The sequence below is a fragment of the Pseudophryne corroboree genome, chromosome 8 (genome assembly GCF_028390025.1).
Source record: "Pseudophryne corroboree isolate aPseCor3 chromosome 8, aPseCor3.hap2, whole genome shotgun sequence".
Taxonomy (NCBI): domain Eukaryota; kingdom Metazoa; phylum Chordata; class Amphibia; order Anura; family Myobatrachidae; genus Pseudophryne; species Pseudophryne corroboree.
Window position 1 is genome coordinate 49191002 of NC_086451.1, and position 19307 is coordinate 49210308.

General features: G+C 43.9%; 1 protein-coding gene across 1 annotated transcript; it reads right to left on the bottom strand.

Annotated features, from left to right (window-relative positions):
• Positions 1-975: 975 nt before the first annotated feature.
• LOC134949746 (threonylcarbamoyl-AMP synthase-like) lies at positions 976-18068 on the bottom strand. Its single transcript, XM_063938492.1, has 6 exons — positions 18003-18068; positions 17695-17886; positions 15393-15555; positions 11208-11373; positions 8926-9020; positions 976-2109 (listed from the first exon to the last, which is right to left on the bottom strand). The coding sequence occupies exons 1-6, from the start codon at positions 18066-18068 to the stop codon at positions 2015-2017; spliced, it is 777 nt and encodes a 258-aa protein (XP_063794562.1). The 3' UTR covers positions 976-2014.
• Between the last annotated feature and the right edge of the window lie 1239 nt (positions 18069-19307).

The following is a 19307-nucleotide window of genomic DNA, read 5'->3' on the forward strand; positions in this document are numbered from 1 at the left end:
TGGGTTCTACCACACACGTCGATTAACTGTGTACTTGTTACATTATTCCTGGAGCACCTCCAACATAACGGATAGCTATCCATTGGGGTCTATTTTGTATTACAGGTTGAGTATCCCATATCCAAATATTCCGAAATACGGACATTTTTGAGTGAGAGTGAGATAGTGAAACCTTTGTTTTTTGATGGCTCAATGTATATAAACTTTGTTTAATACACAAAGCTATTAAAAATATTGTATTAAATGACCTGCAGGCTGTGTGTATAAGGTGTATGTGAAACATAAATGAATTGTGTAAATGTAGACACACTTTGTTCAATGCACAAAGTTACAAAAAATATTGGCTAAAATGACCTTCAGGCTGTGTGTATAAGGTGTATATGTAACATAAATGCATTCTGTGCTTAGATTTAGGTCCCATCATCATGATATCTCATTATGGTATGCAATTATTCCAACATACGGAAAAATCCCATATCCAAAATACCTCTGGTCCCAAGCGTTTTGGATAAGGGATACTCAACATGTAGTTGGTTTTTTCTGAGTAATTTCTATATTTTAGTCTGGTGCGGGATAATCTCTAGTTTATTTGCATACAGGACAAACAGAGCCTCTGTTTTCCTAACCCTAGCCGTCCTGGCTACGTAGATTTTTAAGGCCCTGACTACATCCAGGGACTGGGATATTTGTGTGGCAGGTTAAACCAGTTCAGTTTGTGTAATATAACACACCTCTCATTATTTCAGCATTCAATCCTTGTTCCACTGACTTTTCTTACTGCCTGCCTTCTTGTTTTATTGTTAGTAAATAGCTTGTCTGGTTGGATACAACTTTGTATTATACGGCGCAAGAAGATCTAATGTTGCATTTTATAGAGCAAGAATTAACATTGAAAATATGACAGCCACTGAGTCTAAAGAAATGTTACACATGGATTAAACTTTTAATTTTAAATTAGTTTCTTACATTAAAACGTATAATTTATCTGCCAGTATGTGGACACATTATGTGGGATTTATATAGGACATTTCTTCCATCCTTTGCACCTTTTTGGTGTGATATCATTTGCCAGATTCTGTTCCTGACTCTCAGCTCTCAAGTGCGTTAGAATACAAAGCATACACTCGTGTCCATGCTACCTACCTAGCTAGTGATTAAACAGTAGCAGCTGCAGTACAGCCCAGGTTTGAGCGCATTACGTCATTTGTATCATTCACATTGCAAGACCAGGAAAGTAGAATAAATTATTGCACTTTATTTAAAATCATACAAAATATGAGCAAAAAAATTAATTCTGAAAACATATTTTTTTCAACTTAAAATAGGTGTCAGAATTTATAGTTGTGTTTCATTTTATATTATATTTTAAAACAATCACATTAAGGTAAGTATAAACTGTGCGGAATATGTGTGTGCCATATAAATAACTGGTAATAAATAATAATAAATAATATATCTTATGATGCTTGTTATTTAATAGTACAGTATGTAGCACTACAATGTAGAACAGTGTACCAGCGTACACACTATATGATCCGCTGTACAGAGGTGCAATGTATGGCTAGATGCTGCATGTAACGACACTGTGACGGCCATGGAATCACATAATTGGGCGTGCAGCACATCCGATAGGATGATTCAATGAACGACACCTGGGAACGATGGATTGGGGGTACACACTATCCATGGTGTACACTATATCGCTCTGATCCACGTCAGACAATATATTGGACGATAAAACATATATAGTGTGTAAACAGCTTTAGACTGCTGATAATACTGTCTCATATGCTACAGTAACTTAAATAGCTTAAATAGTAAAAATGCTTAAAAAACAACAACTCTTCATTTTCCAATTTACAATGTAACAATATACACAGTGCGCACACAACGTTTTCACACATATATAAACATACAGTATTAACACATGGTAAAACATTTTTGAGTCCCGCCTGCGGGACTTGTAGTTCAAGTTAATAGGTAGGTGACTAATGCAGCATTTATTTCCATGTTACTACAGCACATCTTCCTTCATGTTCTTAGCACGCTCAAACAGCTGCATAATCCTAGCAGCCGGCACACAGCCTTCCCGTAATATACTGACAGTCCCTGGAAAGGAATATATATGTTAGCAGATACCATAACGTAATTGAGTGATGATGTTCTAATCTAAGTTATTAGACAGTTAATTGAATGGCAAGCACTGTTAACAATATGTGTTAGAAGACAAAAAAATAAGATTTTACTTACCGATAAATCTATTTCTCGTAGTCCGTAGTGGATGCTGGGGACTCCGTAAGGACCATGGGGATATAGCGGCTCCGCAGGAGACAGGGCACAATAATAAAAGCTTTAGGATCAGGTGGTGTGCACTGGCTCCTCCCCCTATGACCCTCCTCCAAGCCTCAGTTAGGATACTGTGCCCGGACGAGCGTGCATAATAAGGAAGGATATTGAATCCCGGGTAAGACTCATACCAGCCACACCAATTACACCGTACAACCTGTGATCTGAACCCAGTTAACAGTATGATAACAACGAAGGAGCCTCTGACAAGATGGCTCACAACAAGAATAACCCGATTTTTGTAACAATAACTATGTACAAGTATTGCAGACAATCCGCACTTGGGATGGGCGCCCAGCATCCACTACGGACTACGAGAAATAGATTTATCGGTAAGTAAAATCTTATTTTCTCTGACGTCCTAGTGGATGCTGGGGACTCCGTAAGGACCATGGGGATTATACCAAAGCTCCCAAACGGGCGGGAGAGTGCGGATGACCCTGCAGCACCGAATGAGAGACTCCATGTCCTCCTCAGCCAGGGTATCAAATTTGTAGAATTTAGCAAACGTGTTTGCCCCTGACCAAGTAACTGCTCGGCAAAGTTGTAAAGCCGAGACCCCTCGGGCAGTCGCCCAAGATGAGCCCCCTTCCTTTTGGAATGGGCTTTTACAGATTTTGGCTGTGGCAGGCCTGCCACAGAATGTGTAAACTGAATTGTATTACAAATCCAGCGAGCAATCGTCTGCTTAGAAGCAGGAGCACCCATCTTGTTGGGTGCATACAGGCTAAACAGCGAGTCAGATTTTCTGACTCCAGCCGTCCTGGAAACATATTTTTCAGGGCCCTGACAACGTCAAGTAACTTGGAGTCCTCCAAGTCCCTAGTACCCGCAGGTACCACAATAGGTTGGTTCATGTGAAAAACAGAAAACACTTTAAGGAGAAATTGAGGACGAGTCCTCAATTCTGCCCTGTCAGAATGAAAAATTAAGTAAGGGCTTTATATATGATAAAGCCGCCAATTCTGACACACGCCTGGCTGAAGCCAGGGCTAATAGCATCGTCACCTTCCATGTGAGATATTTTAAGTCCACAGTGGTGAGTGGTTCAAACCAATGTGACTTTAGGAAACTCAAAACAACATTGAGATCCCAAGGTGCCACTGGGGCACAAAATGAGGCTGTATATGCAGTACCCCTTTTACAAACATCTGAACGTCAGGCACTAAAGCCAGTTCTTTCTGGAAGAAATTCGACAGGGCCGAAATTTGAACCTTAATGGACCCTAATTTTAGGCCCATAGACAGTCCTGTTTTCAGGAAATGTAGGAAACGACCCAGTTGGAATTCCTCTGTAGGGGCCTTCTTGGCCTCACACCACGCAACATATCTTCACCAAATGCGGTGAAAATGTTTTGCGGTTACATCCTTCCTGTCTTCGACCAGGGTAGGGATGACTTCATCTGGAATGCCCTTTCAGGATCCGGCGTTCAACCGCCATGCCGTCAAACGCGGCCGCGGTAAGTCTTGGAACAGACAAGGCCCCTGCTGGAGCAGGTCCTTTCTTAAAGGTAGAGGCCACGGGTCTTCCGTGAACATCTCTTGAAGTTTCGGGTACCAAGTCCTTCTTGGCCAATCCGGAACCACGAGTATCGTTCTTACTCATCTCCCTCTTATGATTCTCAGTACTTTTGGTATGAGAGGCATAGGAGGGAACACATACTCTGACTGGTACACCCACAGTGTTACCAGAGCGTCCACCGCTATTGCCTGAGGGTCCCTTGACCTGGCGCAATATCTGTCTAGTTTTTTGTTCAGGCGGGACGCCATCATGTCCACCTTTGGTTTTTCCCAACGGTTTACAATCATGTGGAAGACTTCCCGATGAAGTCCCCACTCTCCCGGGTAGAGGTCATGCCTGCTGAGGAAGTCTGCTTCCCAGTTTTCCACTCCCGGAATGAACACTGCTGAGAGTGTTATCACATGATTTTTCGCCCAGCGAAGAATCCTTGTAGTTTCTGCCATTTCCCTCCTGCTTCTTGTGCCGCCGTTTACGTGGGCGACTGCCGTGATGTTGTCCCACTGGATCAATACCGGCTGACCTTGAAGCAGAGGTCTTGCTAAGCTTAGAGCATTGTAAATTGCCCTTAGCTCCAGTATATTTATGTGGAGAGAAGTCTCCAGACTTGATCACACTCTCTGGAAATTTTTTTCCTTGTGTGACTGCTCCCCAGCCACTCAGGCTGGCATCCGTGGTCACCAGGACCCAGTCCTGAATGCCGAATCTGCGGCCCTTTCATAGATGAGCACTCTGCAGCCACCGCAGAAGAAACACCCTTGTCCTTGGAGACAGGGTTATCCGCTGATGCATCTGAAGATGCGATCCGGACCATTTTTCCAGCATATCCCACGGAAAGGTTCTTGCGTGAAATCTACCGAATGGGATCGCTTTGTAAGAAAACGCCATTTTTCACAGGATCCTTGTGCAATGATGCACTGATACTTTTCCTGGTTTTAGGAGGTTCCTGACTAGCTCGGATAACTCCCTGGCTTTCTTCTCCGGGAGAAAACATCCTTTTCTGGACTGTGTCCAGAATCATCCCTAGGAACAGTAGACGTGTCGTCGGAAAAAACTGCGATTTTGGAATATTTAGAATCCACTCGTGCTGTCGTAGAACTACTTAAGATAGTGCTACTCCGACCTCCAACTGTTCTCTGGACCTTGCCTTTATCAGGAAAGCGTCCATATTTCTTTTAAGAAGAATCATCATTTCGGCCATTACCTTGGTAAAGACCCGGGGTGCCGTGGACAATCCAAACGGCAGCGTCTGAACTGATAGTGACAGTTCTGTACCACGAACCTGAGGTACCCTTGTTGAGAAGGCAAATTTTGACATGTAGGTAAGCGTCCCTGATATCCAGTGACACCATATCGTCCCCTTCTTCCTGGTTCGCTATCACTACTCTGAGTGACTCCATCTTGATTTGAACGCTTGTATGTAAGTGTTCAAATATTTCAGATCTCACCGAGCCGTCTGGCTTCAGTACCACAATATAGTGTGGAATAATACCCCTTCCCTTGTTGTAGAAGGGGTACTTTGATTATCACCTGCTGGGAATACAGCCTGTGAATTGTTCCCAATACTGCCTCCCTGTCGGAGGGAGACGTTGGTAAAGCAGACTTCAGGAACTTGTGAGGGGGAGACGTCTCGAATTTCCAATGTACACCTGGGATACTACGTGTAGGATCCAGGAGTCCACTTGTGAGTGAGCCCCCTGCGTGCTGAAACTCTTGAGATGACCCCCTACCGCACCTGAGTCCGCTTGTACTGCCCCAGCGTCATGCTGCGGACTTGGCAGAAGCTGTGGAGGGCTTCTGTTCCTGGGAATGGGCTGCCTGCTGCAGTCTTCTTCCCTTTCCTCTACCCCTGGGCAGATATGACTGGCCCTTTTGCCCGCCTGCCCTTATGGGGACGAAAGGACTGAGACTGAAAAGACTGTGTCCTTTTCTGCTGAGATGTGACTTGGGGTAACAAAAGGTGGATTTTTCAGCTGTTGCCATGGCCACCAGGTCCGATGGACCGCCCCTTTATACGGCAATACTTCCATGTGCCGTCTGGAATCTGCATCACCTGACCACTGTCGTGTCTTCGTCTGGCAGATATGGACATCACATTTACTCTTGATGCCAGAATGCAAATATCCCTCTGCGCATCTCGCATATATAGAAATGCATCTATAGTCAATAAAATCTTATCCCTGTCAAGGGTATCAATATTTTCAGTCAGGAAATCCGACCAAGCCCCCTCAGCGCTGCACATCCAGGCTGAGGCGATTGCTGGTCGTAGTATAACACCAGTATGTGTGTATATACTTTTAGGATATTTTTCAGCTTCCTATCAGCTGGCTCCTTGAGGGCTACCGTATCTGGAGACGGTAACGCCCCTTGTTTTTATAAGCGTGTGAGCGCCTTATCCACCCTAAGGTGTGTTTCCCAACTCGCCCTAACTTCTGGCGGGAAAGGGTATACCGCCAATAATTTTCTATCGGAGGAAACCCACGTATCATCACACACTTCATTTAATTTATCTGATTCAGGAAAAACTACAAGTAGTTTATTCACACCCTAATACCCTTATTTGTGGTACTTGTAGTATCAGAAATATGTAACACCTCCTTCATTGCCCTTAACATGAAACGTGTGGCCCTAAAGGAAAATACGTTTGTTTATTCACCGTCGACACTGGAGTCAGTGTCCGTGTCTGTGTCAACTGACTGAGGTAAATGGGCGTTTTTACAAGCCCCTGACGGTGTCTGAGACGCCTGGACAGGTACTAATTTGTTTGCCGGCCGTCTCATGTCGTCAACCGACCTTGCAGCGTGTTGACTCACGTAATTCCTAAATAAGCCATCCATTCCAGTGTCGACTCCCTAGAGAGTGACATCACCAATACAGGCAATTTGCTCCGCCTCCTCACCAACATCGTCCTCCTACATGTCGACACACACGTACCGACACACAGCACACACACAGGGAATGCTCTGATAGAGGACAGGACCCCACTAGCCCTTTGGGGAGACAGAGGGAGAGTTTGCCAGCACACACCAAAAACGCTATAATTATACAGGGACAACCCCTTATACAAGTGTTTTCCCTTATAGCATTTTTATATATGTAATCATATCGCCAAATAAGTGCCCCCCCTCTCTGTTTTAACCCTGTTTCTGTAGTGCAGTGCAGGGGAGAGCCTGGGAGCCTTCCTCACAGCAGAGCTGAGCAGGAAAATGGCTCCGTGTGCTGAGGAGAATAGGCCCAGCCCCCTTTTCGGCGGGCTCTTCTCCCGGAGTTTGTGAGATCTGGCAGGGGTTAAATACATCCATATAGCCTCAAGGGCTATATGTGATGTATTTTAGCCATAAAAAGGTATTATACATTGCTGCCCAGGGCGCCCCCCCCAGCGCCCTGCACCCTCAGTGACAGTTGGTGACTGTTGGTGAAGTGTGCTGACAACAATGGCGCACAGCTGCAGTGCTGTGCGCTACCTTATGAAGACTGAAAGTCTTCTGCCGCCTGTTTCTGGACCTCTGGACGTCTTCAAATTCGGCATCTGCAAGGGGGGTCGGCGGCACGGCTCCGGGACGAACCCCAGGGTGAGACCTGTGTTCCGACTCCCTCTGGAGCTAATGGTGTCCAGTAGCCTAAGAAGCAAATCCATCCTGCACGCAGGTGAGTTTACTTCTCTCCCCTAAGTCCCTCGTAGCAGTGAGCCTGTTGCCAGCAGGTCTCACTGAAAGAAAAAAACCTAACTTAAACTTTTATTCTAAGCAGCTCAGGAGAGCCACCTAGATTGCACCCTTCTCGGCCGGGCACAAAAATCTAACTGAGGCTTGGAGGAGGGTCATAGGGGGAGGAGCCAGTGCACACCACCTGATCCTAAAGCTTTTATTATTGTGCCCTGTCTCCTGCGGAGCCGCTATATCCCCATGGTCCTTACGGAGTCCCCAGCATCCACTAGGACGTCAGAGAAATAATAAATGAACATGAGACATATAAACGCATAAAAACAATATGCTGTGTTTGCAGCTCTTTTTTGGCTTATTTGTGGGGATGGATATGAATTTAGGCGATGTACAAGATACTTCTAGGGAGCGTTGGTGTCACAGCGTGAGCTGCACTATCCGCTGACATTGACTAAATTCATATACATCCCTACAAATAAGCCAAAAAAGAGCTGCAAACATAGCATATTGGGTATCATTGGGGGTCATTCCGAGTTGATCGCTAGCTGCTTTCGCTCGCAGCGCGGCGATCAGGCAAAAAATTGGCAATTCTGCGCATGCATATGGGCCGCAGTGCGCACGTGCTAAGTACTTTCACACAAAACTATGCCGTTTTACACAAGGTCGAGCTGCGATTTTCAGTCGCACTGCTGATCGGTGAGTGATTGTCAGGAAAGGGGAGTTTCTGGGTGTTAACTTGGCGTTTTCCGGGAGTGTGCTAAAAAACGCAGGCGTGTCAGGTGAAAATGCAGGCGTGCCTGGAGAAACGGGGGGAGTGGCTGGCTGAACGCAGGGCGTGTTTGTGACGTCAAAGCAGGAACCAAACTGTCTGCAGTGATCGCAAGGTAGGAGTAGGTTTGGAGCTACTCTGAAACCGCATTACATTTTTTTTGAGCAGTTCTGCTAATCTTTCGTTCGCACTTCTGCTAAGCTAAGATACACTCCCAGAAGGCGGTGGCTTAGCGTTTGCACTGCTGCTAAAAGCAGCTAGCGAGCGATCAACTCGGAATGAGGGCCATTGGTTTTATGCTTTTATATGTCTCATGTTCATTTATTATTCTTTGTCTCCTAACACATATTATTCTTAACAGCGCTTGCCATTCGACTATCAAAATGTATTTTGCATACAAGCTGCTCACATTTATTAGCGCTAGATGTTACCCTGATTTCTAAGTTATTAGACAGACTGAGATTTGGAAGAGTATTTTGTTTCCATTTGGTAGATTTTATGCATTGAAATAATGAAAGTTGTTTGCCTGGTCTGTCTATTGTTATAATGCAGAAATATAACCTGTAATAGTGATAGATTTGCAGAGAGAGTTACAGATATTTGAAGTCTGTGTAAGATAAAAGTATTCACCTTCATCTATTCTGGTGCAGATTACTACAGTTGATCCCACAAGTTCATTGGAACATCCATCACACAGAATCGCATCCAGTTTGTGGCTCAGGCGTCTGTAAAAAATGACATTTATAGTGTAATCATTGCACTGTATTGAGCAATGACTGAAAGTGCATTAGACATGCTAGAATACAATGGCAGATTGTCTCTCTTATCTATACTTGTAATAAAACGGTGAGGGTTGTATCTGTGCATCGCAGACATATACTACTAGGTACTGTTTATGAACTATGGAGACAAAACAAAAATTCAGATTTTTTGTGTCTGTTCATGCCGGCATCACACAAAAACTACTGGAGGAATTTGGATCATGCTTTCACTATTGTATGGCTTAGTGACCTAGAAAGAAACTAATGTGACATCAGAGAGAGGAGCAATACAGGAAAAACCAGACACTTGGCGCTCAGTGCGTGCATTGTGAAGGCTCCTCAAGTTCAAAATGACTATATGTACATACAGTAAGTACATATATATATATATAATATATATACATAAATTGCACACCCTGCAAAATCCTCAGGGCTGCAGGCGGAGATCTTGGGACCAGCTGCTTCTCCCATGGGCAGCCTTACGTGGCTTGCTCACAAGTTAGTAGCCCCAAGTATCTTTTTGTGTTAATCCCTAAAGGAAAACTGCAAATATTGTTTACAAAGAAATGTTGTGATCAATGTATACAATAAAAAACATAGATCATAATATTAGATGGCACTACTGTCACTGTAAACTTAGTTCCAATGAGTAATAACAGACATCCACATGAGCAACGTCACAGGCAAATGATAGTCTCTAATGCAGGGATCCGGTCTCTAGGTCGACAATGTCTAGGTCAACCACTATTGGTTGACAGTAAGTAGGTCGACATGGTTTCTAGGTCAACAGGGACTCTAGGTTGACATGTACTAGGTCGACATGACAAAAGGTCGACATGGGTTTTTCACTCCCCCCACCCCATTTTGTAAAACTTTTTCATACTTTACGATCCACGTGGACTACAATTGGGAACGGTAACCTGTGCCAAACGCAGTGGTAGAGGAGCGAGGCACCTTACCCAAAGCGAGGGGACACGGTGCATTAATTGGGGTTCCCAGTCACTGGGGGTCATTCCGAGTTGTTCGCTCGTTATTTTTTTCTCGCAACGGAGCGATTAGTCGCTAATGCGCATGCGCAATGTCCACACTGCGACTGCGCCAAGTAAATTTGCTATGCAGTTAGGTATTTTACTCACGGCATTACGAGGTTTTTTCTTCGTTCTGGTGATCGTAATGTGATTGACAGGAAGTGGGTGTTTCTGGGCGGAAACTGGCCGTTTTATGGGTGTGTGTGAAAAAACGCTACCGTTTCTGGGAAAAACGCGGGAGTGGCTGGAGAAACGGAGGAGTGGGCGAACGCTGGGTGTGTTTGTGACGTCAAACCAGGAACGAAACTGACTGAACTGATCGCAGATGCCGAGTAAGTCTGGAGCTACTCAGAAACTGCTAAGAAGTGTCTATTCGCAATTCTGCTAATCTTTCGTTCGCAATTTTGATAAGCTAAGATTCACTCCCAGTAGGCGGCGGCTTAGCGTGTGCAAAGCTGCTAAAAGCAGCTTGCGAGCGAACAACTCAGAATGACCCCCACTCTACGAAGAAAACAACACCAATAAAAGTAAAAAACTCATGTTGATCTTTTTTCATGTCGACCTAGTACATGTCAACCTAGAGTCCCTGTCGACCTAGAAACCATGTCGACCTACTTACTGTTGACGAATAGTGGGCGACCTAGACACTGTCGACCAAAGTATAGTTTATCTAACGTACCACACCCCAGGTTCTACCAAAATGTATCATTTAAAGGGTTACTAAATATTCCTGTGTTTAATTGTGTTCAGGAGAGTTTCTCTCATCCATTAGCAGATTTCAATTCCAACCAGCCAGATCTGACAGATAAATCTTTAGGTGTATGACCAGCTTAAGATGATGACAGGTAGTAAGTAAAAACTGTGTCATTAAAGGAAACTAAACATTACAATATCTGAGAAAATGTAACAGGAGGCTATTATTAGAAAGAGCTGGTCTGAAAAGTGCAGGTAGTTGCCAAGTTGAGTAATGAGTTTTTTCAATTATTATTATTATTATTATTATTATTTTTATTGTTGTTATTATTATTATTGTTATTATTATTATCATTATTATTACTAGGAAACATATGTGTCATTTTGCTATAAAAGGCTTGCTCAGTTGGAAACAATGTACATCACTTACGTTATCACATGGTCATGGTGAGTACTATCGCTTTCTCCACTTGGATTGGCTGAGGTGATTGCTAAAGGTCCTGTCATGTCAGTAAGATGGGCTGTGACAGAGTGATCAGGAACTCTGATCATTATGGAGTCTTGGGTTCCAACATAATCATAGGCAGGCCCCACACCTAGAACACACAGAAAATCTGGTAACGGCGCTGTTAAGGTTCTACCATTCACCTAGTATAAAGCACAGACGTCATGTGTAAGGATTGTTCCATTCCAGTTACTGGCTACATTAGCAAAACTTCTACCATCAACCCCATCTCAGTACTAATGTGAGATATCACTGTTCTATTACTGAGAATGTGTATTCTGTCTCTGCTCTCTCAGGATGGGACAACCAGCATTTTAATGATTTGTAACTAAATGCAAAACATCGGATTCATTTATTACTGTAAATAGGGAAAAATGAGGCTTAATAGGATAAATGCATAGGTAATGGGACGGAGGGAAGGACGGAGATACACAATGGACAATGGTCTTTTTTCAACCTTAACAACTATGTAACTATGTAACACAGACATATCTGGAAAAGAGATGGGACTATAATAAGTGATGCAGAGTTTTGGTACCAGACTATGAGGTCACTGGTCCATACCCATGATCTTAATTCTTTCATCTGTAAATAAGAGGTCTATTTACTAAGCCTTGGAGAGAGGAAGTGGACGGGGATAAAGTACCAACCTACCAGTGTTTGAAAAAAAATGGCAGTTAGGAGCTGGTTGGCTGCTACTTTATCTCTGTCGACTTTATTTCTGTCCAAAGCTTAGTAAATAGATAAATAAGTTTCTATGTGTGACTATACTGTCCTCAGGGGTGTCAGAACATTTTTTGGTTTGGGGGGCCAAGATAAAATCTCAGTTTGGCGCCCCTAGCTCCTGGCCACCTTAGGCACCTTATGTCTCTTGCTTCTGTATGGAACTCTATGGAGCAGCTGGGAGTTGCCCCTTGTACACATTACACCTGGTAGAGCCCCTTATACACATTATGCCAGGTAGAACCTACTACACACATTACGCCTGGTAGAGCCCATTATACACATTACGCCTGGTAGAGACCATTATATAGATTACACCTGGTAGAGCCCATTACACATGTTACACATTACGCCTGGTAGAGACCATTATACAGATTACACCTGGTAGAGCCCATTGCACATGTTACACATTACGCCTGGTAAAGCCCATTACACATGTTACACATTATGCTTGGTAGAGCCTATTACACATGTTACACAATACGTCTGGTAGAGCCCATTACACGTTACACAATACGCCTGGTAGAGTCCACTATAGACAATACGCCTGGTAGAGCCCACTATACACATTACGCCTGGTAGAGCCCACTATACACAATATGCCTGGTAGAGCCCACTATACACAATACGCCTGGTAGAGCCCATTATACATGTTACACATTACGCCTGGTAAAGCCCATTACACATGTTACACATTACGCCTGATAGAGCCCATTACACATGTTACACATTATGCCGGGTAGAGCCCATTATGCACATCTGCTAGGTAGAGTGCCTCCTCCTTAGTGCTACTCTCCCTATTCCTTCCCCACAGCCAGCAGCTATGCTGCTGTTACCTCTGCTGTTACGCGCAGCACGTCTCCGCAGAGCGCAGACACTGTACGCTTACGAGGTTGGGGGTGGAGCACACGGGGAAGCAGTGTCAGATTAAGGCCATGGGGTCCCGGGGCACTTCAGACAGTAAGGCCCCTAACAAAGAGCAGGCAGATTAAATATATATATATATATATATATGTACATACACATACACACATACAGACAGTGGTGGTCATTACGAGTTGATCGCTAGCTGCATTTGTTTGCAGCACAGCGATCAGGCTAAAAAAACGGCAGTTCTGTGCATGCGTATGTGCGTTCGTTGTGCCCATCGCGTATGGGCACAACGAACGATGCAGTTTTGCACAGGGTCTAGCGATGCATTTCAGTCGCACAGGTTACCGCAGAGTGATTGACATGAATTGAGCGTTTCTGGGTGGCAACTGACCGTTTTCAGGGAGTGTGCAGAAAAACGCTGACGTGCCAGGAAAAACCCAGGTGTGGCTGGGCGAACGTCAAATCCGCAAGAATACCGACACTGGATTCCCAAAGAGATCAGGATCCAGACGACAATACAGTATCCCGACAGCCAGGATCCCGAAGGTAAATATGAACTTCTGGGTTAGGTTTAGCGTGCGGGAGCGGGTATTAAGTTCAGGCACACTCCGGGGGAGGGTTAGGGTTATGCTGCAGGGTAGGGAAGGTTAGGGCTAGCCTGCAGATAAGGGGGTTTAGGGTTATGCACTATGGGGGGAGGTTTGGGTATAGGCTGCGGGAAGGGGGGGTTAGGTTTAGGCACCATCGGGGAGAGGTTAGGGTTAGCCACCAATAGGGGAGGTTAGGGTTAGGCTGCGGACAGCAAGGGTTAGGGGGTATGGGAGGGTGGTTAGGGTGTCCTGTGCAACCGTCTGCATTGCCGCGATCGGGATGCCGGCATTGGTATACTGATCGCCGGCATCCCGACCGCTGGCTTTTCATACTGAATCCATATTATATGTATTCATCTCTCTCTCTCTCTCTCTCTCTCTCTCTCTCTCTCTCTCTATATATATATATATAAATATATATATATACACACACAATGTACATATATATATATATATATATATATATATATATACTGTATATACTCTCACACATTTATATATATATATATATATATTTACACATATATATCTTCATATATACATATAATTATATATATATATATATATATATATATATATATACACACATTTATATGTAAATAATACTGTCAGCCTCACTTTTACTTTTTATTGTTCTTTTTATGGCTCTCCAAGCAGCACACGCACCCAAACACCGCTGTATCCTGGCTCCAGAATCCACACGCTGCCTTCCCTGCAGCCTGCCCGCTCAGCCAATAACTGAGCGGCAGGCTGCTTCATTCATACATTATTGGACAGATGAGCCATCGCTCAGCTGTCCCGTCTGTGGCTGTGCTCTCTGCTACCTGCGGCTAGCCGGCCGCTGCTGCAGTGGGGACGGAAGCGCAAACCACCCGCCCGCCCGCTCCTTAATCTGGCTGTGTGGGGTAGGCAGCTTCAGCGCTGCCTGCCGTGTAAAGTTATAGTACAGCAGCGCGGGTGTTTTGGGGGGAGCGAGCTGCCCCCTTACCCCCCCCCCATTCCGACGCCCCTGATTGTCCTGTATGTGGGGCAATTGATAATTTTTCTGCGTGTATTACAAGAATCTGGGAAATTCTGCAAGTTAAAATAAATGATTTGCCAATCCCTATAATTTGTTTGTCAGGATTGGCAAATCGGTTAAACCAACATGTTGGAATTCACCATTTACCTAACCCAATGATTGGGGGATTACGGAATTGTGTCAATCTGTTGCTAATGAATAGGCCCCTAACCCAGGCATGATTTCATTCCTCTACTGTACTAGACATTACCACCTGTTTTGGGAAGCTATTAGACCTCTCTCTACTACTTTAAAGTACTCGGAACCCTACTACCCTCCAGATTGAGTGTATGATCACTGTTCTAATACTTTCCTCCATCTGTAGAAAACATCCTTATGTAGCTTCTCAAATTCTTGATACATCTTTACACTTCAAATATGTGTAAATACAAATGCGATTATTTCAGATTGGATGTAATTCTTACCATCTCATCTTATTCTTGAAATGTAAGATAATCAGGGGTCCCGATGTGGGGGCACAGAAAGAGACCTGGCACTGCCAAGAGGCATTCACCATGCCACTTTCAGTGTAAGCAGAGGGAGCCTTATGTTCCCAATTGGGCATTATCATGACCCTGAATGCTTGGTCTCACTCATATAGTACAGGATTCTGACTTTTCTCATGACAGACCTGAAAATAATACTTGTTGCAATATACTAACGAAAGTACATTAGAAACATGATCAGTGATGATATAATGCTGAAATCCCAGGGTCATGATGCCCTCCTGTTGTGTACCATGTGGTTATTAGAGGCACCTACCTGCAGCAATGTGTCCCACTCCCTGGACATTATATTGGATTATACTAGTATGCTTTCTATGCATATGTAGCAGTATAGCAGTGTACTACATACATGACTTACCTAATCTTTTTAGCCATTCCCCCTTCTTCACAATGCAGCTTATCCCTCCGGGATAGACGGAGTCCATGAACCGCCACAAGAGAGGACTGAATGGAGGATTTAACACGCGCAGCTGCTCCAAGTTAGAAATACAGATACAGATGGGTTTCTCTGAAGGACGTTCCTGCAGCACAAGGGTAGACATAATAACATTTCTACTAACTTCTTGTACAAATCAATACAGATTAACGGGATGCAGTCAATTTACCTACAATCAAAATCTCGACGGTCAATATACTGACAACCATTGACCGATGGTCAAAATCCCAACATGGTCAAAATCCCGACATGGCCAAAATACCGACTTTTAAAATACAGACAAGGTCAAAATACCGACATTCAAAATGTCAACATGTCTTTTTGATTGAAACTGACTTGTTCATACTTTACCATCCCAGTGGACCTGGAGGGGCAATATATTAGTGTGCAGAGTGCAGTGAGGCACCGTGCTCGAAGCACACTTATATGGTGTCGATGCCGACATATGTCGACATACACACAAAAATAATGACCCGCTTGTGCCGATTTTTTTGACCCGTCGACATTTTAAATGGCAGTATTTTGACCGTGTCTGTATTTTAAATGTTGGTATTTTGACATTGTCGGGATTTTGACCGTCGGGAATTTTGATTGTAGGTATTTCATACTAAACCCCAGATTAACAACTGTAACATAATGGCATTTCATCTCATTTTCCTTAATACAGTATGTTCCATTTATTTTCTACAATAAAAGAGCTGACCATAATCTTAGCGTTTATCTGTTATATTCCTTGCTGTCCCATGCTGACAGTGTGTAGGTAATCTCTCTGCCTACAGAACTGTACACTGGCAGGTAAAATGTACTTTACAGTTATTACACATATTATGGGAATTACTGTAAAATCGCAACAAGTAGGAAGAATGCTTTGTATCAGAGGTATAGCCTGAATATACTGGGTCATGTGGAATATGGGCACCTGTCACAGCTCTGATTACCATGGGGACATTTTCCAATTCCTGGGTGCAGAGCCGGCCCTAACCAATATGATGCCCTAGGCAAGATTTTGGCTGGTGCCCCCTTGCACCACCGCTGGTTCCGCCTCTGACCTTGCACCTCTTTCCCAGCACCATCACCCCTCACCCATAGCAGCCCTTATTTTGGTGTTTGTACACCCTACATTTTAAATAGGAACAGTTCGCACATTTGGCGCACAGCCCAAAAAGGGGTGTGTTTTTGGTGGCAAGGGGCATGGCCACACAATAACCCCAATTCCAATTACGCCACACAGTACTGCAACTTTATTCACATTTGATCATGCAATAATGTCCATAATTCATATTAGATCCCACAGTAGTATCACTTTACCTTATAAATGTTACTCCTCACAGTAGAGCCTCTTATTCACATTACATCACACTGAATTGCTCCTTATTCACATTACACCACACCCTATTGCTCTTTATTCACATTAGACGACACAGTAGTGCCCTTTCTATACGCAACGCCACATAGTAGAGCACCTTATACACATAATGCCACACATTAGTAATGCATTTATACACATTCCACACAGTAATGCCCCTTACACATATGAGACACCTTATTAATGTCCTTATAAACATAATGCGCCTTACACATTATGACAACCTTTATTAATGCCCTTTTACACATAATGTCCCTTACACATATGCCACACATTATTAATGCCCTTGTACACATAATGACACACATAGTGCCCCCTACACATTTGCTGCACATTATTAGTGCCCCTATACACATAATGACACACATAGTGCCCCTTACACATATGTTGCACATTATTAATGCATTTTTACATGACACACATAATGCTTCTTACACATATTCCAAACACTACTACACGACCAACCCACTCACATGCACACAGCACTCACACTGCCACCTTCACTGTGACCTCTGCCTCTGCTTGGATACAGATGTGTCCTCATAAATCTTGCCTCAATGCTAATGTTGGGCACACCTTTTTTTAATGAAAATTATTTGCATTGCTATGTGGCTAGGATGCACAAGCAGCTTCTGCTGATTAAAATGATATGTGGCATGCCTATATACTGTGTGAGACTGTGGCTGTATCTGCATATGAAATGCTACACACAGAATATAGGCATGCTGCATATCATTTTAATCAGCAGAAGCTGCTGATGCCCCTAGGCATATCAAATGCCCTAGGCAATTGCCTAGTTTGCCTATGCCTATGGCCGGCTCTGCCTGGGTGACCCATATAAATATAGCATAGTCTCACCTTTATAGTATAAATCCTACTGATGGCTTCGGGGTGTTTGCAGGAAGCAGCCAGCGCATAGACTGTGTCTGTGGGAATTCCACACACACCTCCACTCTCCAGTATTGTCGCTATCGTTCTCAATCCGCTTGTACGACGAGACTCAGGAAGGAGACATGAGCTGGGTACTTCTTCCTTCTCTAGCTCCACTTTCTGTGGTTAAAGTGATCACAAATTACACTTATGATGATAATGTCTGATCAGATAAAAGTGAGCAGTCTGTATATGTGTACTGTTTCTTATATACACTCAGGGTCGGACTGTCCCACAGGGGTATGGGTAAACCACCGTTGGGCCCCACTGCCTGGGGCCCCACTCAGAGGTGGATTGTCCATAGGTTGTACAGGGAAGATTCCCGGTGGGCCGGCGCACCCGTGGGGCCTGTTTTGTTTGAGGACATGTGGTCCTATTTATAGACATAATGAATAAGATGCCAAACAATTTGCATATATGAAAATGACTTTGCCACTTAGCCTGTGATTGCAGATGATCTAGTGTATGCTCTGACTGCCTGCTTGGCTGACATATAAGATTGAGTGAATAGTGATTGGGATACGGTTGGTGTAATAAGCAAGAAAATATATCTTTCTAAAAAATTATATAGTTTCCTAAATTCTAAAGGTGTATCATATAATGTGCCTTAATATTTAATTTTATTTCTTTTAAACTTCCCCCTTGATGCTGGACATGCCCACTATCTGGAAAGTCTTGGGGGGAGGGTGCTGCTGCCATGGCCCATGGCTAGACCTTACACCTCTGGTGCTGCCCATGTGGGGCCACTAGTACAAATTTTTCCAGGGCCGCTTTTTGTTCCCAATCCGCCCCTGGCCCCACTCAATCCTCTAGGGATCAGGTTCCAGACTGTGCACTTGTATTATACATGGTAGATATGTTGCATTACACTGCACAAGTCTATTGTGTATTTCAAGCCTCTGTGGAGGCTGGCCACACCCCCTCTGTAGGCTGGCCACACCCCTAAGTATGGGCCCCAATCATTGCATCCCCCCGGTGGGCCCTTCATGCCCCAGTCTGACACGGTATACACTGCATGTGACAAGTTAATTGACCGTGTTGTGACAACTGCACATTGAAAATATCTGTGGTGTAAGCCTAATTTACTGTACAGCACCAGCAGCTAATATGTGGCTCCTCCAGCTACTGTATGCTGACAAGGGTTGCTGGTACTTGTAGCTCCACAAAGCTGTAAAGTCATTATTATATAAGCATGGTTTGCCATATACAGTTGAAGATTTCGATCATTTATTTTAGATTTTAGACCATTTTTAGCTGTAAATAGCTGTATTAGTAATGGTATATATTTATTACTTTACCTTGAACACTGAAGGTCCCAGTGGGATTAGCTCTTTGTTGAACAAACAGTTTGTCAGCGATGCCAGTAACCCGTAGAGACAAATAATGCTAAAGATGGACAGCACCGTTACTACAGGAGGGGAAATGAAGAGGTAAGGTCATTCATTTGGTATATTAACATCAAAGCATTTAAGGCTCCGTTATGAGTTTCACACACAGACAAATACCAGAGACAAGTCACATGGCAATGGAACCCTGATACC

Excerpts from the sequence above, each read along its gene's own strand:
- LOC134949746 (XM_063938492.1), bottom strand. The coding sequence starts at position 18,068 with ATGGACAATCCACCTCTGAGTGGGGCCCCAGGCAGTGGGGCCCAACGG. Across the intron at positions 17,887-18,002 it reads GGTGGTTTACCCATACCCCT|AAAGTGGAGCTAGAGAAGGA; the intron begins GTGGGACAGTCC and ends CTTTAACCACAG. Across the intron at positions 15,556-17,694 it reads GTAGGATTTATACTATAAAG|GAACGTCCTTCAGAGAAACC; the intron begins GTGAGACTATGC and ends CTTGTGCTGCAG.